Below are 24,860 nucleotides of genomic sequence, written 5' to 3'. Positions count from 1 at the left end.
ATGTCGTACTTGGAGGCTGCAGGATTTGGATCTGCGGCATTGGTCCTGATGTTCGACCTGATCGCAGGCATAATATCCGCCTTGGTTAAGCGATGGCGCCCTGAGACCCACATTTTCCATATGCTATGCTAGGAGTGCACGATCACCTTGGAAGACGTTGCAATGCAACTTGGGCTACCAATCGACGGTGACGTGGTCACAGGTCCAAGCAAACTGGCACAACCTTTGACCCTATGTTACTAGTTGCTTGGATGGTCCCTTGGTGATGGGGAAGACAACTTCACCTCTTTGAAATTCTCATGCTTGAATGAGAATTTCAAACACTTATCGAGCATCGCCATTGTGTACGAGCTAATGTGTGCTACTCGAGCGTATATATTGCAACTAATAGGGGTACTTATGTTGGACCAATGTATAATAAGGTCCACATAATGTACTTGCCTTTATTGGCGGATTTGTACCATGCTCATACTTATAGTTGGGGATCAACAGTATTGCTGACATTATATCAAGAGCTTTGTTGAGCGACAAAAAACGAGGCACAAGATATAGTCGGTTGTTTGATACTGTTGCAGTCTTGGGTGTTGTATAGGATGCCATTTCTGGCATTAGCAGGTCACCAACCACATATTTGGCCACTTGTTAATAGGCAAAAAAATTTATACTTAACATTGAACGAAAAACATTTTTTATTTATTTTTTTAATTCTGTGCTAACAAGTTTACTTTGTTTTCAGATGGGTAACATCTCCAAGTATTAGCGATTGTAAGACACTAATAGTGTACCACCAGAAGATAGAGGCGTTTGTCGGTGACCAAGTAATATTTATAATTTAATTTTGTTATATTGATTTAATTTATTTAATTGCACCATGTTATTTGACTCATGTAACTAACATCATGTTAAATATTGTGCAGCTCATGTGGATGCCATATTCCGCACTAGACGTTGTGCCCCTCATTCTACAGTGGGTTCATGCCAATGTAAATGTGTGGTGCATCAATGCGTCGGTGATGAACTTCTCAACGGTTGAGTGGTACAACACCGATTGGTTTATGCGACAGTTTGGATGTATACAATATGTTTTGGACGTTCCACAGAGATTTGATGTTGTCTACAGTATGAAAAAGAGAGGAAAATAATGAAGCAATTGGGTCATGGAACATCAACAATATATAACATTGTGGAAAGTCCAATTTGAGAGGCAGCCTCGAATGCAATCCTATTTGTTTGACTTTAGGCCCTCGGTCGAGTACAAACGTTAGTACATAGAGAATGAACGGGTATAGATGAGGGACTCAACCTGTGGCTAAATGACGCTATCCTCGAAGTCAACCATCTCGTGCTTCCCAACCTGTGGTGGAGCTCGACCTAGAGCCTCAACCTCTGAGCCCACACATTTCACCGGTGGCTACTTCTTCCCATCCGGAGTTGTAGGTTGACACGTTTGGGAAAGGGTCCCAGAGCTACACATATAACCTGGATATGGTCGATTGCAGTTCAAATTACCAGCAACCGTAATCATCAATGATGGTTGATATATTTAGATTGGCACCCTTATATTCTATGTACTCCACCCCGCCCAAGCAAAGCTTTAACCCGACATACGATTTTTCTGATATGTTGAATATACCTCAAGGGTCGTATCATACATGAATGATGACCAACATGGGTCGGGGAAAGAGGAAATGGACCGTAACAAACAACCACGTTGTCGATGGAGGCCGCCACAACGATACACCCCCCGAGACGATACCACTACTGGCTCCCGCCAGTTTTGATAATTGGACATTTCATATGCAATATCATGTTTGTACCACTACAATTTTTATTTGTTAAATAAAGTTATACTTGCACATCCATTCATCTTATTATTATAAAAATTAATTTTGATCATTAAAAAAACAACATGCAAAAATATGTGGAAAATTTTATCACTTTTGGGGGTGAAAGTGCAATTTTTTCTTTTATTATAAATAGAAAATTTAAAATTTGATGTTTCTAAATGTTGGAAAATAATTTTTAAGATAAAAATTCGTTGAATTATTGGTGTTCGATATTGAGACTTTCAATAATTAAACAATATGAATTTGAGCACATTTGAAAATGTATGTTATTTTATAATACTAACTTAAGATAAAGACTTTAGAAAAACTTAAACCCGAAATGTTGAATTAAATTTAACAAAAATAATTCCTATGTCATAATTTGTAACCATGAAATAACACGTTATTATATCCATATATTTACAAATTTAAGTTTTAAAAACCTAATTAATTGAACATAATTACAAATTTCAATTTCATAAATAAAAGAAAATCGAGTACACTTATTCCTCCCGATCGTGAAGATTGACTAGCATGGAAGTTTCGATTATGGTACTTATTCCGACTATGGCCGACTGTTCTGCATAGCTACAATGCTTTGGTTCGACCGTCTCTCTAACATCCATATCACCATGAATCATTGTCGCCTCCGATCAACATTTGTGTTTTCTATGTACGGACTGGTCTGGCAACATTTCAAACGCATGCAAAGGCACTTCCCATGTTGAGACATCCCGTAGTACAGGGAACTCGTTACCCCAAATACGTAATGTGCATTGCAACGTGTACACATAATTTATATATTGTTCGACATTCAAATTGGCGATTGCACACGTTGCAACGACATGAGTACATGGGTACCAAAGTTTCTAGAACATTCCACACTTGCACCGCCTGTTTCGGAGATAAAATCTGTAAGACCTTGGTGGGACCCCCGCGTGACGACCGATGCAGTTTGTCACAAAAAAGTTTCCAAGTTTTGGGAATATAGTTCTGCATTCATCGGCCTCACCCTCCGAGCATTGTCTTTCATGGCATTGATAACCTCTCCCAAGTACACGTGTCTGGCCTCTATTTGTTTTGCTTGTCTCAACCCTATTTGTGGCATCAATGTTGCCAACCTATGAAACGTAGCTAAAAAAACTGATGAAATTTGCAAGTGACACGTACAATTCAAGACGAAGTTAACCGGCTAAACGAGGTTGGTCATCATATGACCATATCAATACCCATCATCGAAAATTTGAGCCCATTGCCACGTCTCCATGCTACCCATCACTGTCTTAGAGAAGTCGAGACCCCCATCATATCAGTCTCCAACCTCGCCAGCCTATGCCTAAATCAGTGTGGTTCCAACTCATACTTTGCATATGTATTTCTATATAACACGTTACCATTCCTTTAAGTAACGTGACTCAAATATTTACAAATTCAAATTGAAATGGGATTTTTTTACTTATGTTAAGGAGTTGTTTGTGCCAGTCTTAATTCTTCTATTCCTTGTGGAAGTTGACAACAATATGGCGGATGCAGTAGATGGACCTCCATGAAGCCCGGAACACCTAATCATAACAAGTAGTCCCTTCGATTTGTCGGAGATAATGCAAATGTTGTTTTGCTTGGCAACCTGCCTTCGCAAGTTCCTAAGGAAAATTCCCACGATTCGAAGGTCTTCGACTCCACAATTGAGAAGGTGATCAATAGTATGTTTCATTTACCATCTTGTGCAACTACAATCAAGAGTATCTGTGCGTATTTTCCATAAAGCCAAGTGCCATCAATTTGCACCAGTGACTTACAATGGGAGAAGGCCATAACACATGGATCAAACATCCAGACAATCAGTGAAAAATTCTTCTCCCCAGTTATAGTTTGCCACCGTAGCCTTTGTAAGGGAACATCTACAAGTCTAAGACAATACTTGGAATGTGCTTTTGCATCGCTGAAATCCACCTCTTAAGTTTATTGTATGATGCATCTCAGTCGCCATACAACTACTCCATGGCCATCTGCTTCGCCCACTATGCTTTCATGTAGGACATCTTGTACTAGAACTGAGCTTGCATGTCCGTGATCGAGACCAATATAGAAATGGTGGGCATATCTTTCACCGGTGGCTTGATACAATCGTAAATACTTTTGGCATCTAGTTTCCGGTGGTCTTGCATCATATGTGTGACAGTGTATGTATGGACCTTTCTAATTTTCAGATTTGCCAGTATTGAGTCCTTTATATAAAAGTAGCTCGAACCTGCCAGTTTCACCCTTTGTTAATCCTCCAACATTCCCCATATAATGTTAGTGTAGACTTTGCGACCTTGTATTCAATCGACACCTTCGTGTTGTTATGTTTGATGGAAAACACACAATCCACCTTGTTCTCAAACTGTTGCCCTATGAACAACTTTTCCAATTGCAAGTTTGCGACCAAGCTATGAGTAGGTACTATATCAGTGTACTCGAGGAACTCAGGTGCATGTGCTGCATCTAGATTTACGCTCACCATGTGGGCCTTAAGTGTTATAGTGTGCCCAAAGACCAATCATGAGATGATTGTAATTACATACTTATTTTACCTTGTTTATTAATATAATGCATTGCCATTATTATTTTAGTTTCTTTTTCTGTTTATATAAATAAACTGAATTGTAATAAAGTCCTAAGCAAATATGATTATTCTTAAAAGGTCCTTAGTCAAGTATTATTGTGGGTTTAGACAACAATAACGCATTAAGACTAATGTGTAGTTGATTGATGACAAAGTGTTGTCACTGACATATGGATGTCAAAATCAATACATTAGTATGTGTTAGAGAGCAACATATCGAACTGACCCGTTATGAGTATGTTTCTTGGATTATTATGTAATAGTCACAACATTAATCAAAGTGATAACTATGTATATGATCCTTAGACTTGAGATTATCATTGTCCCATCATCGTGAGTCTTATATTTTGATATAGTCAAACGTCTAGCATAATAGGTTGTATTATAAAGATTGATGTTGGATATACCACAATCCATGTAGTGGGATATGGTTGATCAAGATAGGAATTATCCCTCCTACATAATGGGAGCAATATCTTAGACCTTTTGATGGAGTGAGACTAGAAATGCATGTCCATGCTCGAATAAGTTTATATGAGATATCACACTTATTTGTTTATTGTAGTCTACTCAAAAAATCAAGAAATATGAGATTGGACTATACTAGTGTGATTATTCCATGACTTGTGTCCAATTTAGATATTAAGGATAAAATGATATAATACATGAAAAGATTATAACAAGAAGGTTATGTTGTATTACGACTTCTTGTAACTTAGGTAGCAATGATGCATTGCTAGATGCCACTCATTGCTTGTATTATTAGAAATGTTCTAGTGTTACTACTAATGTTACAAGAACCTACAGGGTCACACCCTATGGTTAAAACGAACAAAATCGAAACGCATTTTATATTGTGTTTAGTTGTCACATGAATTAAATTAATTATTGAGTTAATTTAATTTGACAGTTAAATATTAAACAAATTAACTGTACAAGCTCATTGTACACAAATAGAGAACATAGTTAAAATTAATATATGAATTTGATTCATATAAAATTTTAATAGAATATATTTTATCGAAATTATTATAATAAATTATTTTTATTATGATTTTTCTCAAACATTGAAACATGGTAGTTATACTTCTTTTTGGAAAGAATATAACATGTTTAATGCTTTCCATACGTTCTCTATAAGATTTGATTTCGTTTTCAATATATGATACCAAAATCCTGAATTAGGGTGTGTTTTTTAAAAAAAGAAAAATTGACAGAAAGGGTCTAACAGCCATTTTGGGAGATTTTTCTCTGGAATAGTTCCAAGAGAGTTTTACTGTTCGTTTTAATACAGGGTGGACTACATAGAGGCCGGAATGTTTTTGTTGTGGCTTGGAATCGACATCCAATCAGTAACATCCTCTCATCATTTTCGGTTAAGAAGGTATATCTTCAACCTTATCTTAAACTGTTTGATTCCTTGGCTGTGGATCGCCGAAATATTTTTCTTGCTGTGCCACAGGGCGTACCAGTGGTCCTAACACTAGGGTCATTCCGTATAACAATGCCACGATTCGGGTTCTCGAAAGAAAGGGGTGCACATATTCACTCTCTTCTAGGCCTTCATCGTCGATATCTTCTAGAACCTCATCAAGCTCGGGGTCACTATAATCTTCAACAACATGATGAGAATCTTCATCATTATCGGACCCTTATTCACCGTTTAAGATCCTAGAATAAGGCCTCGAAGCTTGAGATTTAGGGAGCTGGTGTTTGCTAGTAGGCTTGACGAGTTGGGGTTTGCTAGTAGGCTTGACTAGTTGGGGTTCTCCAGTAGGATTGGTGAACTGGGGTCGTTAGTGGGCCTAGTGAGCTATAATCACTATTTTGTGTCGAGCATCAAAAGTAAGAGTAGAAAAAGGACAATTATACCAAAGTTAGGAAGTCAACTTATTTTCCTCTTTGCAGCACCATTCATGCATGTAACTCTTTCCTGCTTTTACTACGACTAGGGTATCCTAAGACCATCAAAACACTTAGTGCCTATAAATTAAGCTCTTTTCATTAAAAAATTCATATTCTGTTAAACAAAAAAACTCTCTCAAATCTTTTATTTGATTACTTCTTTCTCTTGTTGTCAAGTTTCTACGAAAGATAACAACCCAAAACTTAGCTCTTAGGATTTAAGGTAAGACTTTGTTTCTCTATTGTGTTGATGTTTAGAATTAATTAAGAAAGGTTCACAATAAGGAAACTAGGTTCGCCAAAAGACTAGCATGTGCGAACATAGGTTCGCTTATGTTTATGTATGAGTTTTAATGTGCAATTAGTGACTTGTGAATGTATTTGAAATTATGAACCTAATAGAACCATTTACAAGGAAAGATAAGGGAAATGTGAATCTTGTTCAAAGCTTTCAACAAACTGGTGAGTGTTCAGGGGTCACTTACTTGTATGTACGAACCATAGAGTTAATTAGGAGCCTAGAGTTTTATCCTAAGTTTCGAGAGAAAGTTTTCTCTAAACTCTGTTTTATGATTGTGTTCAATGTATGTTTCTTTAAACAATGATATGCAGGCTTTATATTGTGAGCTAGATATGAACAGTGATCTGTGAGCTCTATGTTTAAGTAAATGTTTTGACACTATAATCTTTTAAAATCGTTGGATATAATGACCTGCCATAGAATTGTGAGTACTCACCTTTATGTTTTGTGATTTGGGTGAGAGGCCCTGGGACAAGTTTGGAGAGATGAGGAATGTCGAGCTAAGCTCTATTCAATGGGATATGTTGGTGTGTTTAGAAAGTGTTTAGCTTTATGTTGTAGTTATGGGACATTTTAAGACTCTATGAATCAAAGTGAGGAGTTATAAGGAGATCTTCTTATCCAATAGAAAAGAACACGTGAATAAGTTTGTGTTTTCAAGATATTATGTTTTACTATTTTAAGCTATCTAAAAGTACGTAACTGCGAACCAAGTTTTGCGTAAATATGGTGAACCTAGTTCGCAGAATAGTAACTTTGTTAAAACTCTTGTTTAACTTATGTTTTTGTGCATGCTATTTGGTTTTCCTATATATTCACTAAGTTCGTAAGAGCTCACACATACATTTCTAAATACTAAAGATAGTTAGATTGCACGGTGGGTAAAGGTGAGGTGAGTAATCCAAACGAAGCCTAAACATTAGAAAGATGGTACAAGCAAACTTTGGACATAAAGGCTATCTGGGATTCTTCTTTGGCTGGGAGATATTTTCTTTCTATATGATAACTTCACCGGTTGTTCTAGGGCTTAGTTTTTATGCTTTTCTTTATGTTTATATTCTTCCTTATGTTTTTTTACCTATTGCGAACCGATAAAAAACTATAAATACATACCTAAATCTTAAGTATTTGAATATAAACCAAGCTAGATTTGTTGTTTCCTTAATTTACAAGTTCATACTTAAGTGTTTAATTACTAACAGTGTGTTCATCATAAGCAAAAACATGTAACAAATTAAACCGACTAACTTATATAGAGCTTGCCAAAGTTGCTACGAAGTGACAAGGTTGTCGAATTGTGCTAAGTGCTAACCTTAACGATTAGCGAACTGGTACTTGCGAACCCTTAATAAATTTTGATACACAGAATAGGAAAGTGTTGGATTTGATGTCCTAAGTGTAGTATTTTCATCAATATACACTTATAATTTTTCAAACATATTGGTTAATAAAACAATTTCATTTATTATGATTAATATACTTTGTATGATTGTCCTCAAATGGTTTTTGCACGCAAAGCAAAATGAAAGAAAATGTTGCTCATTAGTTGTCTAAATATTTAACTAATACTAAGCGATAGTACATGGTCGGATCGTAGTACAGAAAGATAGCTTGTATTACTAGACAAACCTAAACATATCCTTAGTCTAACCGAAAAAGAGTAAACTGATTGAAAGAATAATACGCCATTTATCAAGTGATACATGTACGGGAACGATTGAAGTGTATTCGAGTTCATTAAGTGGGCCAAACTCCAAGTTTCCCGTTTCAAAAGAGGAGCCAATTGAAATTATCATCGGGCTTATAACATGTGCTAGATCAAAGAAGTTTAAAGAGGTGATGATGGGCCTGATTCAGCAAGTTTGGGCTGAACATGAGATGTCCAACCCTTATTGGTCCCAAAATAACGTCCTAAGTCCATGAAATGTTTTGCATGTGGCTGTTTGTTTAGTCTAATTAATTCTATAGCTTTTAATTATTTCTTGTTTATTATATGCATCTTAAATTAGTGTCTTGCATTATTGATACGGCCACGCCTCAAGTCCAATCTAGCTCGAGCAAGGAGCCTTTGGAGCTGCCTCAAGGTCCCATCACCCGATCACGAGCCAAACAATTCAAGAAGGTCAGTTTGACTTTAGTTAACAAAGTTTGGGGCGAGACTTTGGTTGGGCACATCGAAGAAGCTTGGACCAACTCAAGAACACTCCATGCATTTTACTACGAAATGAATTAACTTCCAATTTATCTCAATGAGCTCAAATCACTCAATTTAGCTCAAAACTTGCAAATTCAACTCAAATAATTTTTGCTATTTAATTTGTCTCAAATCTGGCCTGATTTAATTATGCATGATTAATTGTGTTTTTCCTACATGTTATTAAGTCAAATTAATTTCTTGACTTATATATAAGTCTTAATACATGTTTTTAATGTGTCTTGTCCAAACCGAATTAATTAGACTTAGTTTAATTAATTGAGTTTTGTTTTAATTATTTGGATTAATGTTGTCTAAATTTCATTTTTAATATGATTCAATTGAATAATGATCAACTAAATTCATTTGTTCATGTTGTGTAGGTTGGCGAATGTGGATGGAAGCATTTAAGCTAGGTGCATGCATCAAAGGTTCAATGAATGTGGCGTTACATGCATGAGGAATGTTCATTGATTTAAAATGATTCAAGAACCAAGATATTGCCGTTCACACATGAAGTTCACACTCTTGGCTTTTCGGTTTGGAATGTTCACACACAAGGACTCTTTGAAACCGAAAGTGTTCACACTTCATTTGGCCATTCAAATCCTCTTAATGGTGGTCACTTTTCAAAGAAAAGATACAACTTAAATAAGCTCATTTATGTACATTGGCGAATCTAACTCCTTCATGCACCATTCAAAGTGACCAAGGTTCAATGGGAGTTCTAGAAGCTTGTCAAGTTCAAATTAATCTAGCTAGCACATTCAAGAGGTTCATTTGCTTACTCCTTAAGGATTGAAAGAGACCATTCGGCTAGCTTAGGAGATTATTATAAATAGCTGAATTTTTACTTTGTAAAGGACTTTTGACATTTTAAGTAACGAATTGCTGCCAAATTTGTGAGGCATTTTCTCTCAAATTTCGTTCGAGACCCGTAAGACTTATCTAGCTTCTAGTGGCGTCTTTCCGAGTCTTTCTTTCGAACTTATCACTCCCTAAACCCGAGTGTGGCGTTCACCTTTGATACCTTTGGTTCATACTTTACTAAGTATTGTGTCAAGGTCCTTATCCACCATTTCCAACTCAATCTGGTTCTATAAGTTTCGGGTCAGCACTCTTCTTTAGTGTTGGTTCACTCTTGACCTTTTTGAACCATTACCAATTCGTACCAAATACCATACCATTTTCGTACCAACTTCCATACCATTTTGTACCAATTCCTAAATACCAAATCGTACCTAAACCAAATACCATTTCTTGTTTATTCCTAAACCGAATTCGACCATACTAATCATACCATTTGACTTAAGCCAAATCCACATCTTATTTTGATCGAACTTATTTTACTTCTTTGAACACAAATATATTCTTTCTTCTTCTTGTCTAATATACTTCTTCGTTTATGATCGGGAAATAAACGACTCGGGTTCAACTACTAAACCGAGATCGTATCAATTATTGATCTATATCTTTTAATTGTGACATGCACTATGTGTTTTGCATTTATTAAAGTCATGCATTATGTAACTCTCAAGTTAGTTAAGTTTTCATAATAAATTATGACATGCATTGTGTAACTCCCATGTTAGTTAAAGTTTGTATCATTAAATTAAGTCATGCATTAAGTAACTCATTTTTTCATTTAGTTTGCATCTTAAATCATGCATTTGAGTATCTTAGTTGTTAAATATGTTTGAGTTTCTTTATATAAGGTTATTTAATTTGGTTGTTACTTTTAATGCATAAATTAAAGTCTGTTTATTTTTATTTTAAATAAGGTGATTTAAGTTGCATGTTCAATTAATTCATGTGCATGAGTGTTATTAAATATGTTGTTTTTATGAGTGTTTTAAGTTATTGTTAGCTTAATTATCTATTTTTGCAGGTGACTTTTCCTATGACTAAAGACTCTTCAAGTTGGATGGTTTCAAAGCTTTTTAATGAACATTATGGAGGCTATTTAATGGACCAAAGGAGACTTTTCAAGTCTGAACATTTTTGGAGTCTTAAACCTTCATCATGATGCCATTTAAGAGGAAGTTACACAAGTTTTCAATGGAGCTGAAGGGACATCAATTAAACTCATTAAGGATACATTAAGTCTTCATTAAGAAAAATTGACATGCCTTTTCAATTACATCAGATTCCAATGAAGAGACATGACTCATTGCCTTCCCTATAAGAGTTAAAAATGAAATTAGTGCTTGTAATAATACTAGTTAATCGCCGAATATGAAAAGTCTCACATAGACATTTGAATAGCCACAAAAGTGCCTATAAATATCCTGTAAATAGAACTTTGGTGAGACTATGATGAATGAATATTTTTGAGTTATTGCGAGAATTCTATCTCATTGTTCTTGAAAGAACTTACTTGGACTTATCAAGGTTCTCCTTGTGGCGTCAAACTTTTTTTTTCTTTTGAACTTATCACTTCCTTTCTTTTTTTTTGTTCTGAAGTGTGACGTTCTAATATACTGCTAGTTCCTATTTTGCTAAATAATGGGTCACAGTTTACTTCTTCTTCTTCAAATACTTGTTTGTTATTTCTCTGTATAAAAATCGAGTCATGATCTCTCATATCGTCGGTTCATTTCTAAGTGCTTGATTTGTACAAGTCATCCATCCAACTACTTTTAGTCATTGTCATCTACCAAGTTTCCATTATTCATAATTTCATCTTGAATGACAAATCGAGACGATATAGAATTAGACGATCGAGAAAACTAGCGTATTGTAATTAAACTCACGGTTACGAGCATGCATCATTTGGTATCAGAGCTACAGAAATCTAATCCAGGTATCATATTAGAAGTTTCGAAATAGAGAAAAATTTAAAAAGAAATATGAAGTGAAATTTCGTGAAAAAAATTAGAAGTTGAAAAAAAAATCGATTCATATCCTAGAGTATATCTTATATTTTCCGACAAGTTGTCACACTACTAAAACATTTCGATTAAAAAAATTGTCACATTTTCTTTTCCTTTTTGAACCAATCTTACTACATATGTTGCAAGTGATCCTTGTCCAAGTCCTAACTAGTTCAATCCAAAACTTTGAGAAGAACTTGAGAGAAAAAAGGCACGAGTGGTGAGATTAAAAGAGCGAGAAAAAGCCAAAATTGAGTGAAACATGAGCGGAGTGAATTTTTTTTATTCCGAGAGGACTTGTGAGGATTTTGAATTTGGTGAGGTTCATATTCTATTTAATTCTTCTTTTGTTTTATAATCCTTTGTTGAAATCATGTCCCAAGAAATTTTCGAGTTGGAATTGCAAATGTTGTTGAAAGAAATGAGAAATATTATGCAATCTGAAGCCGAGAAAATACAAAAAAGTTAGATCGTATAGAAACAAGATCGTCAAGGAGCCAATATTCCTATGATCTCTAGAGAAGAGATCCATGTAGTGATTCCTATTCATCGAGGAATTCGAGTCAGAGTAAAGAAAACCAAGAGTTTGATGCCTTTCGAGGTAACAAACGAGAAGGCACAAGTATCTCTTCGAGTGCTCAAAAGTACTCATCCACCGAGGTTCAATCACAAAGAGTTGTCCATGTCTCGTATGTAAATCCTTCCACTCTTACCCAACGAAAATCTTCTCATTCCGATTCTTTCATGTAAACGCCATCTTGTAATGAAAGAATGAAAGAAAGTGAAATTGAAAGAAAAGAAAGACAAGAGTTGATAATGAGAGAAAATGAGCGAAAAATAAAAGAAATAGAGAGAAGTAAAAAGTAAATGAGAGAAAAAGAAATTTAAAGAAAAAGAGAGCTTGAAAGAAAAGAGAAAGAAAAAGAATGCGAACAGGAAAAGAACCTTGAAAAAGAGGAAAACGAGAGCGAAATAAAAGAAAATGTGAAAGATGAATATTTCATTGAGATTGAAGAAATAAAAGAAAGTCTGAATGAAAGGAGTGATGTTGAAAAAGAAAAAGAAATGAAGAGTGAGAGTGAGTTTTCAAAAATAAAAGAGAGTGTGGAAAAAGAAAGAGAGTTTGAAAATGAGATTGAAAAAGAAATAAATGAAAAAGAAGAGAGTATTCAAGCAAAGGTGAGGACTTTTTTGCTAACCCACATTCGAGTTTGCCTTTTGATTTCTCTTCATTTCAGGTTTATAAAATTCCATCTATGGACAAGTTCCAAATTTATTACCTTTCCGACGAGAGACGATTCCAACTGATTGAAAAAGGTAAATTGGAGAGTGAAAATTTTTTCTTCAAATCTCTGAAGGTAAGCAAGGTAAGGAACTTCTGTAGATTCAATCAAATTGGTATTCTTTGAATTTCATTGACAAGTTTGCCAATGTTTTTGATGTAAAAATTTTTTTTTACAATAACCTATTTTGTTGTTATTTGTTGAATGAAGTTGCTGATTTTGACCCAAATAGTGTTTTAAAATGTTTCTCTTATGATTTGTTTCATGTTGATTCAAATAAAATTAAATTGCAAGATGATTTGGACATTGATGTCTTTGTTCCAACTATATGTCAACAAAATTTGATTGTCGTATGTGATAAAGAATTTTCATGTAAAAAGCTTAATCTGTTTGATTTAGATTATTATATGAATTCTTTAAATCAATGTGAGAAAATTTTGTGGATATCTCTACCTGTTCGAAGGAATTTTGGAGTTTTGATTGTTTGAACATACCTATGCCTAAATCTTGTTTGTTTAACATGTGTGAATTCTTGTTGAAAGAAAATTTTTTAGTTTATTCGAAAACAAGTGATCAAAACCACTCGTTTAAACCCGGAGCATGTTTTCCTAAGTTATTGTTAAGAGAAGGTGAGCGTCATAATTTTATTTTGTATAAATGTGTTAGCCACTTTGATATGCTCCATGTTTTATCATTATTTTCGAAAACAGAATATGTGAATTCTGATGACTTACAAATTTAAAATCAAATTTTTGTTCCCAGAGATTATTATTCTATATTATGGTTGAAAGGATTCAATCATGTTTTGCATGATTATAACTTTCAATTGCTTCATGTTTCTTCTCTGTTGCTAGCTGTGAAACTTTCGAGTCAGATTGAAATGGTAAGGCAAAACTTTGTTTTTGATCCCGGAGTTAACTTGAGTTTAGAACATTTGGAAGGAACGCTTGATATTCATTATGTTTATACGAATTGCAGCATCTTTGAATTGTTCCGAGATCATGTACGTGATGGATTGAAAGAAATCCTTCATTCTAATTTTGTTTGTGAAATTGTTTTTGATTTTCAAGTTCAAAAAAGAGTTGTGCTCAACTCAATGGAAGAAAGATATAATTCAAGGAATTATGATCAATAAAGATTTTTTTCTAGCAAATGGCCCAATTTGAGGACAAATCATTTTGAAGAGGAAGGGTATGATACATGCATAGGAACGATTGAAGTGCATTCGAGTTTATTAAGTGGACCAAACTCCAAGTTGCCTGTTTCAAGAGAGGATCCAATTGAAATTCTCATCGGGCTTATAACACATGCTAGATCAAAGAAGTTTAAAGAGGTGATGATGGGCTTGATTCAGCAAGTTCAGGCTGCACATGAGATGTCCAACCCTTATTGGTCCCAAAATAACGTCCCAAGTCTATGCAATGTTTTGGATGTGGATGTTAGTTTAGTTTAATTAATTCTATAGCTTTTAATTATTTCTTGTTTATTATATGCATCTTTAATTAGTGTCTTGCATTATTGATCTACATCTTTTAATTGTGACATGCACTATGTGTTTTGCATTTATTAAAGTCATGCATTATGTAACTCTCAAGTTAGTTAAGTGTTCATAATAAATTATGACATGCATTGTGTAACTCCCATGTTAGTTAAAGTTTGCATCATTAAATTAAGTTATGCATTAAGTAACTCATTTGTTCATTTAGTTTACATCTTAAATCATGCATTTAAGTATCTTAGTTGTTAAATATGTTTGAGTTTGTTTATATAAGGTTATTTAATTTGGTGTTACTTTTTAATGCATAAATTAAAGTCTATTTATTTTCATTTTAAATAAGATGATTTAAGTTGCATGTTCAATTAATTCGTGTGCATGAGTGTTATTAAATATGTTGTTTTTATGAGTGTTTTAAGTTATTGTTTAATGCTTAATTTTCTATTTTTGCAGGTGACTTTTCATATGACTAAAGACTCTTCAAGTTGGACGGTTTCAAAACTTTTTAATGAACATTATGGAGGTTGTTTAATGGACCAAAGGAGACTCTTCAAGTCTGAACATTTTTGGAGTCTTAAACCTTCATCATGATGCCATTTAAGAGGATGTTACACAAGCTTTTATAATTTGGTTTCAAGGGAGCTGAAGGGACATCAATTAAACTCATTAAGGATACATTAAGTCTTCATTAAGGAGAATTGGCATGCCTTTTCAACTACATCAGATTCCAATGAAGAGACATGACTCACTGGTTTCCCTACAAGAGTTAAAAAAGAAATTAGTGCTTGTACTAATACTAGTTAATAGCCGAATATGAAAAGTCTGACATAGGCATTGGAATAGTCACAAAAGCGCCTATAAATATCATGTAAATAAAACTTTGGTGAGACTATGATGAATGGATATTTTTGAGTTATTGCGAGAATTCTATCTCATTGTTCTTAAAAGAACTTACTTGGACTTATAAAAGTTCTCCTTGTGGCATAAAACCTTTTTTGTTTTTGTTTTGAACTTGTCACTTCCTTGCTTTCTTTCTTCTGAAGTATGGCATTCTAATATATTGTTGGTTCCTATTTTGCTAAATAGTGGGTCACAGTTTACTTCTTCTTCTTCAAAGACTTGTTTGTTATTTCACTTTATAGAAGTTGGGTCATGATCTCTCATATCGTTGGTTCATTTCTAAGTGTTTGATTCGTACAAGTCATCCATCCAACCTACTTTTAGTCATTTTCATCTACCAAGTTTCCATTATTCATAATTTCATCTTGAATGCTAAATCGAGATGATACAGAATTCGACGATCGGGAAACCTAACGTATTGTAATCAAACTAATGATTACAAGCACGCATTATCAAGTCCAATTAGGGAGATGCCTTGTCTTGGGTATCGGAGTGGATGACTCCCTTAAGATAAAGACATAGATGTGACTGACTGAACTGTCAGTAAATCAGACATGATCCCAGTAGAATAAATCTTGAATCCGTTTATGGATTTATTCACTTGTGATGTTCATAGTGTGACATAGCAAAATCCTATGTGGATGACAGACTATGTATGAGTGACTCGTACATTTTGATGTAAGTAAAGCTTGAGTTCAAATAGATAAGGAATCGAATGTTGGTGCATTGGGTGTACGACTTCTGTAGTTTGTTGCGTCATTCACAATAGTGGAATTCATAGCTCAAAATATGAGTAAATGAAATCGTCTTATTAGCATTACATTGTTGACTAAAAGTAAACGTGACCACGGGTCGTTCGTCTCTGTGATGAATGACTTTATCACTGTTTGATAGTGATTGACTTTTCATGAAGGAAGATGTAATAGTTACCATGAGATAAAATAAGATCATATTGGGACAATGAATATTATCCCAAAGAGATCATGGATATCATATGAGGGTAACATATTTATGACAAGGTTACTGGACGAGTACTCAGTAGTTGCGTTCGTAATGGTATGTTATTGAGGAGAGCTCAGTCATGATACTATAGTGGAATGACTTCGTGACTAAATAAGTTTATAATTAATAGGCGAAAAGCCAAAAGTTAAATATAAATCATTTGAGCCTCAACTATATATGTCCAATTGGTCCTTCTGTTAGCTCATTGAAATTAGATATAAATTGTGTGTTTGAATAAAAATGAACGAAATGAATAGGAAAATAGAAATGGAATCATTTGGAAATTAATGTAGGTTTCCAAAAATGGAAATGGAAATGAAAATGCAAATTTGCAATCCTATATAAGATTACTTAAAAAATGATAGAAGAATGAGTTTCTATTTTTAGGCTGTTCTGAAGCCCAAAAAAGAAAATAAACCATTCGATCATACTTGAAAAATGATAGAAGAATGAATTTTCTCAAAATTTTATCGGGGTAAAATCGTTAAAATTTTATTTGGGGGTAAAATTATTAAAATTTTATTGGAGTAAAATTGAGATGAGAAAATTATTTATTATGTAAATATTAAAGTTTATTTTGGGAAATAGAAAAACTGAATCGGGTTGGATCATATTACAAAGTATTGGGTCAAAAGGCTTAAGAAGTACTTGTAATTGGACCCGATGTAAGAGAGGCCCAAAACCTCTCATATAACATGAAAGAGGGAGACAACCCTAGTAGAAATACAATGGTGAGTCATTCACCTTTCTTCTACTTTAAGTAGGATGTTGTTTTTCTATTTAAAATAATCTTCTACAACTCTATAAGGGTTCTACATTCTTTTCCTATAAGTAGATGGCACCGGTTGAGCTATTAACAAAACTTTTGAGAGATTGTTATTTTACCTAAAAATAGAGAGAATTTATTCTCAACTTATAAACATATTTTTCAGAATAACAATTTTACCAATTTCTATTCAATAAGAGAGAATTTTCGTTTTCACTGTAAAAGAAAACTTTTTGCTAGTTCTGTGTTTTGATTCAATTGGTTCAAGCCCACACTCGAAGCAATTTGTGGTACGAGAATAGCGAAGATCATTTGGTTCAAATCTAGAAAACATCAAGAATCCGTTTATCCGAAAACACAGGTACAAATTCAGTTAAGGTTTATTGCTATAAATATCAGAAACATGGTTGGTTTTCAAAATTTTAATTTTCCACTGTGCAAGAAAACCATTTTCAAATTGGGTTTTTTCCCAACAGAATGACCCTGTGAAACGTGTTCGCAGAATCTAAAAACATAAGGATTGTTCGCGAGAATTACTCTATTTTAGGACACTTAATTCGAGAAGACTTAGAGTGTGAACCTCGATGTCAGATAGTTGAACTGATGTGTTCCTCAGGGAGTACTATTTTGCAAAACTTAGGGTTCGCATGTTCTTAACTGATTTGATCAAATATTTATGTCTTTAGGGAAGGAGTAGTTAAGTTCTTGCAAGTGATGTAGGCTCGCATGTTTTTGCTGATGCGTACCATGAAGCAAGCAATTTGAGTTTGCAAGCTTGTGTTTCCTGAAACCTAAACATGTTATTATGATCCAAATTATGGTGTGATGAAGGTTCAGTTGGGTTTAAACGAAAAGTCACCTAGGTGGCTAATGTGGCGTTCCATAGCTCAGGTCTGACAATCTGATAGGGTATGGGGTGTTATATTTTGTAATGGCCCAAATTCAAAGTTATCGGAATAGTGGTTTCGTAACCACAAATCTGATTTAAAGACAAATTTATTTTAATATTTTTGCATGAATATTGGTATGATAGGAAAATCGTATGAAAATATCGATAGAAAAATTTTACCGATTTAGTGGTTAGTTAGAAAAAGAAATTATAGAAGAAATTGGGTAAAAATAAGGTATCGAGACTTCGATCTCGTAAAACTGAGTCAAAAATATTTTTATAAATATTTATGAAGTGTTAGTAATATGGTATTAAAATTTCGTTAGAAAATTTTAATGTTTGGGTAGTCAATTAAGTGAAAGGGACTAAATTGAAAAAGGTGTAAAAGTTACTAGAAGGATTAAATAGCTCAATTGTTAAATTAAGAGGGACATAAATTGAAAATAACCCCAAAAGGAGATATTTTGGGCGGCATACGCTGAGCAAAATCAGGAGAATTGAAGAATTAAGGGTAAAATTGGAATATTGCAAAATTTGCTTTAAAAGTTAGGACTAAAGTGGAATTATCTAGATTCCTCTTTATTTTTCTGCATTCCCATCAGCCAAAAACGTCCTAAGGGTTTCTTCAAGCTGGTTTTTCATAATTTTTGCCCCAAGTGAGTTAATTCTTGCCTTTTTCTTGTAATTTTTGTGTTTCTAAGACTTTTACTACTAGGTCCTATTACTAAATTCATTAGTTTTTGATTTTATGAATGAATTTGAAAGTTGCTATGAATATGTGCTGGAATTTTATGATGAAATAGGATGAAATTGAAGCTTTAATTTGTTTGTGAGATGATTTTATTAGGTAATTTCAATAGAAATTGATTTGTAGGACCTAATTGTGAAAATGTTTGGAATCAAAGTCTAGTGCTGAAATTCTGATTTACAAAGGTTATAAAGTAGTCTAAAGTGATGGGATAAAGTGTTAATTGAGAAAAATCAGCTCAATTGAGAGGTTAATTGAGCAGGGATGAAATTATCATCTATTGAAAGTTTAGGGAAAAATGGTAATTAACATCATACACTAAAACAGTTTTGGACAGCAGCAGCAGTCCAACTTTGAAAATTCACCAAAAATTGTAGAGATCGAATTAGAGGATGAATAAAATATGAAATTGAATCTTGTTGAGTCTAGTTTCTCATAGAAGAAATGGTTTAATCAATGAAATTGTAAATCATGAGATATAATAGATTTTGTGAGACAAGGTGAGAATGAATTCGGGTTCCCCTGTTCTGACTTTGGAAAATCATTAAAAATTGTACAAAAATGATTATGAGTTATAATTTATATGGTTAGAATCCTTAATGAGTCTATTTTCAGATGAAATAAACAGAAACATCATCCAAATTCTGTACAATGAGATAATTAATTTTTAGTGAAGAGGGGTCGGAACTATTAACAAGTGAAACAGGGGAAACTTTAAAGAATAAACTGTACTGATTGGCTAAACCAAAAATTTTGAAAATGTTATGATAATAAGATATGTGAGTCTAGTTTCACGGAAAATTAACGGATCTTTATTTGGAGTTCAGTATCTCAAGATATAAATAATTTAGTGACTGTGACTCAGTGAGACAGCTTTGAATGCACTACAAATAATAATGGAATTATAGAGAATGTTACATATGAACATGAAAAGTATTAGATTAATGATTAAATTTATTTATTTAGATCCGGAAAATTCAAATAGAAGCAAGATCGAGGAAAAGAACAAGTTCGGGATTAGTAGATTTTTGGTTACGAACAAGTGTCGAGGTAAGTTCGTGTAACTTGAATTATATTTCTAAATGCTTGAAATGTTTGTTATTGATGTGAAAATGATTTGGATGTTTATTGTATGATAATTGATGAAGTATTGATATTCTTGATGAAAAGAGGAAATAAATCCCGGTTGAATGAAAGGAAAAATTCGATGGATCTCTGAAAAAGGAATTGACGGTAAAAAGGATCTAGCCCGGACGGGTGATCCTATCCTGATATAGCCCTCCCGAAGAATATGTGGAAAATGGATTTAGCCCTGACGGGTAATCCGAATTAGGGTCTAAATTTAGCCTGGACTGGTAATTCAAATCCAAGCTTATTAGAGTAATTGTCATTGCAGGGGATTTAGCCTGGACTGGTAATCCCGACAATACTCTATGAGTTTATATTATGTGATTTAGCTCGGTGGTAATCCACTGTAAGGATGAGGTTCGCGGGAGTGTGCTCTCTGAAATGGAAATGTGCGCACATGAATATGAATTGACGGACCCGAAATTTGTACACTTTGGTGTACCTCTGAGAATCCATCAAAATTCCAAGTAGTTTAACGGGATAAATATGGAAAAATAACAAGGAAATGGAAATCATGGAATTGATGAGCTCATCAATCATGATATATATATATATTATTGATACATGGAAATTATTGAACTAACTTGAATGTTGAGTTTGTGCATGATAGGGGAATAATGTGTTGAATGGATGTATGAATGTTTATTGCATTGTATTAAAAATATTAGGTAAGTATAATTCCTGTTACATGAGCTTACTAAGCACAAAGTGCTTACCCTGTTTCTTTTTCCCCTGTTTTGTAGTGTTAAGAGCTCGGAGGTCGGATTTGGTCGGAGAAGCATCATACTATCAACGTCAAGATCTCGGTACATAAAGAAACTTATTTTGGAAATCAATGGCATGTATAAGCTAGTAAACTAGATGTTAATGTGGAATGAATGTATGGTTAGCCATTGGTATGGCTAACAAATTTTGGTTTGGCATGTGATGAGATTATCTTATGAATACGATAAATCTATTTTGAAAATATGTTGAAATGGATTGGTTGTGTTGGCTTGGTCTCGGTTTAAAATTTGCAGGGAGGATTAGATATTTATAAAGGGGTTATATTGAGTTTTAAAAAAGAAATCAGTAAAATCTTGTAATACCTCGTATCCTATTCCGGCGACGGATACGGATAAGGGGTGTTACATTTGTTGGTATCAGAGCCACGGTTTAGCTGGTTCTCGGACCGACGTAGCAAATATGAGATTAGCTATACATGCCATTTAAATTATCATTGATAGTGTGATATCTCCTGACCATTTGAAATGTGATTTTCTTATAGTAAATGTCTACCGACCGAGCTTAACCCGAGGAAGCCGGGAGTCATGCTCTGGCTTCAGAACATAGAGAAGTTGAAGCTACTAGTAGTAGAAGGTCCGAGACAAGGGACCAAGGTGAAGAGGTTAAAATAGCCTTCTATCAAATGATGAATGAATGGTTTGCTCAGTATATAGGAACTAACCTTGTAGTGCAACAAGCTCAAGCTCCTCCTCCCCCTCCTCCACCGGTTCCCGAGATTCCACAAGGTACAGGTACTGAATCTATCAGAAAAGGGAAAGCTCCGGTTGATAAAATCTGAAAACATTGGGCAGAAGAATTCAGAGCTACAGTTGATGATGATCCTGAACGGGCTGAGTTTTGGTTAGAGAATACTATTCGGGTATCTTGCAAACCAGAAGAGTGTCTGAAATGTGCAGTATCATTGCTAAAAGATACAGCTTACCATTGGTGGAATACTAAAGCTTCGGTGGTTCCGAAAGAAGAGATTACCTGGGAGTTCTTTCAGAACGAATTTAAAAAGAAATATATCAGTCAGAGGTTCCTTGATCAGAAGAGAAAAGAATTTCTTGAGCTGAAACAGGGCAACAGATCGGTATCTGAGTATGAAAGAGAATTTGTCCGATTGAGCAAATATGCTCGAGAATGGGTAAAATCAGAAGCCGAGATGTGCAAACGATTTGAAGAAGGGTTGAATGATGAGATTATGTTACTGATTGGAATTCTTGAAATCCGAGAGTTTACTACTATTGCAGAGCGAGCTTATAAAGTCGAAGAACTGAGCAAAGAAAAGAAACAAGCTGAAAGAGAAGCTCGGGTTTTCAGTAAAAGATCGATGGAAAAATCCCAGTTTTCTGCTTCAAAGAAATTGAAGAAATACCAGGATCGTTCTACCTCAGCCACTGGGTATTTGGGTAGAGAGCGAGGTTTTCAACGTACTAATCCAAGACCTTCCACTCCATCGATGACCGGTGTTGGCGGTCTTTGGTACCCTAAGCCAAGATGCCAAGATCGTAATAAAGCTCATTTTGGAGAATGCCGACTGAAGAGTGGAGCTTGTTATAGATGTGGTTCTTTCGATCATTTCCTCAGGGATTGTCCAGAAAGGGGTGAAAGGGAAACTGAACAGACATTGAAGCCTAGTAATCCAGTTTCGAGGGGTAGACCACCTCGACCATCTGGTGATGTCGGTGGTAGTCGAGGAGCTACGAGAGATACTGCAGGCAGGCCAGAGGCACGAGCACCTGCTAGGACATATGCCATCCGTGCTAGAGAAGATGCTTTAGCACCCGATGTTATTACTGGTACTTTTTTCTTTACTTGATACTGATATTACTGCATTGATTGATCCCGGTTCTACACATTCATACATATGCACAAAATTAGTATTTGTTAAAAAATTTATCTGTTGAACCTACTGAATTTGTGGTTAAAGTCTCGAACCCCGGGCGCTTTGTGATGGTGGATAAAATTTGTAAAATTGTCCCACGATGGTAAGAGGTTATTGTTTCTCGGTGACTTGATGTTACTTCCTTTTGATGAGTTCGATGTGATATTGGGTATGGGTAGCTAACTCGGCATGATGCAAGAGTAAACCTGTAGACGTAAATATATTGTATTGAAGTGTCGAATGGAGAATTACTTCGGGTTAAATCTGATCAGACAGAGGAATTATCTAATGTGATTTCAAAGTCTTGTATTTCGAGGTGTATCAGAAAAGGGTGTGATGCTTATTTGGCATATGTGTTAGACACTAAGGTATTTGAGTCAAAGATCCAGGCAGTGCCAGTTGTATGTGAATTTTCTGATGTGTTTCCAGAGGAATTACCAAGGTTGCCACCAGAAAGAGAAGTGGAATTTTCTATAGATTTGATTCCGGGAACTACTCCAATCTCCATATCTTCGTATCGTATGGCTCCTACAGAATTAAAGGAGTTAAAGACACAGTTGCAAGAACTTGTTGACAGGGGTTTTGTTCGACCGAGTCATTCACCTTGGGGTGCTCCGGTCCTATTTGTGAAGAAGAAGGACGGGTTTTTGAGATTGTGTATCGACTACCGACAGCTCAACAAAGTCACTATAAAGAATAAGTACCCATTGCCTCGAATTGATGATCTGTTTGACCAGTTGAAGGGTGCTACTGTATTTCAAAGATTGATCTCCGATCGGGCTACTATCAATTACGGGTAAAAGAGTTAGATGTACCAAAAATAGCTTTCAGAACCAGGTATGGGCATTATGAGTTTCTTGTTATGCCGTTTGGGCTGACTAATGCACCTGCAGTATTTATGGACTTGATGAATCGGATATTCAGACCGTACTTAGACAGGTTCGTGGTAGTTTTTATTGATGATATCTTGGTCTATTCTCGAGACGAAAATGAGCATGCAGAACATTTGAGAATTGTGTTGCAAATTCTGCGAGAAAAGCAGCTATATGCTAAATTCAGTAAATGTGAATTTTGGCTTCGAGAAGTGACTTTTCTTGGACATATTGTATCCGCGGAAGGCATCAGGGTAGATCCAAGTAAAATCTCAGCTATTATCAATTGGAGTCCACCGAAAAATGTATCTGAAGTTAGAAGTTTCTTGGGTTTAGCTGGTTATTATCGGAGATTTGTACAAGGGTTCTCTATGATAGCTTCTCCGATGACCCGTTTATTACAGAAAGATGTTAAATTCGAGTGGACTGATGAATACCAGCAGAGTTTCGATCGATTGAAAGATTTGTTGACGAAAGCACCTGTGTTGGTACAACCTGAATTGGGTAAAGAATTTATCATTTATAGTGATGCATCATTAAATGATTTAGGTTGTGTCTTGATGCAAGAAGGTAAAGTTATAGCTTATGCTTCGAGACAACTTAAGACACATGAAAGAAATTACCCGGTGCATGATCTTGAATTAGCTGCTATTGTATTTGCATTAAAAATATGGCGGCATTACTTGTATGGTGAGAAATGTCATATTTATACTGATCATAAAAGTCTGAAATATCTGATGACACAGAAAGATTTGAATTTGAGACAGCGTAGGTGGCTTGAATTGATAAAAGACTATGATTTGGTTATTGATTACCATCCGGGTAAGGCTAATGTTGTAGCTGATGCTCTGAGCCGAAAATCTCTGTTTGCTTTGTGAGCTATGAATGCCCAATTGTCTTTGGTTGATGATGGTTCAGTCGTAGCTGAGTTGAGTATTAAACCAACATTTTTACAACAAATATATGAAGCTCAGAAAAATGATGAGAAGCTACAGGCTAAACGGGTACAATGTGAGTCAGGTAATGATTCAAAATTTCAGATTGGGACTGATGGTTGTTTATTATTCAAAGGCAGAGTATGTGTACCGAAGAATTCAGAGCTTATACAGAAGTTTTTACAGGAGGCACACAGTGGTATTATGTCCGTACATCCGGGAGGTAATAAAATATATAATGATTTGAAGAAGATGTACTGGTGACCTGGTATGAAACGTGATATTTCTGAGTTTGTATCAAGCTGTCTGATATGTCAACAGGTCAAAGCTGAACATCAGGTACCTTCGGGATTGCTCCAGCCAATTACTATACCGGAATGGAAATGAGAAAGAATTACTATGGATTTTGTGTCCGGATTACCATTGTCACCGAGAAAGAAAGATGTCATTTGGGTGATCATTGATCGATTAACAAAATCAGC

General features: G+C 34.9%; 1 protein-coding gene across 1 annotated transcript; it reads left to right on the top strand.

Moving 5' to 3' along the window:
• Nucleotides 1–24,596, top strand: LOC128041721 (uncharacterized). Its single transcript, XM_052632022.1, is given in 8 exon segments — nt 1–84; nt 593–615; nt 737–818; nt 918–1,119; nt 21,244–21,435; nt 21,496–22,485; nt 22,806–23,327; nt 23,330–24,596. Coding segments are annotated over 8 exon segments (3,087 nt in total). The 3' UTR covers nt 24,322–24,596.
• The last annotated feature ends 264 nt before the right edge of the window (nt 24,597–24,860 follow it).

The sequence above is a fragment of the Gossypium raimondii genome, chromosome 6 (genome assembly GCF_025698545.1).
Source record: "Gossypium raimondii isolate GPD5lz chromosome 6, ASM2569854v1, whole genome shotgun sequence".
NCBI lineage: Eukaryota > Viridiplantae > Streptophyta > Magnoliopsida > Malvales > Malvaceae > Gossypium > Gossypium raimondii.
Note: the sequence above shows the minus strand (reverse complement) of the source record. Positions and strands in the feature narration are given on the sequence as shown.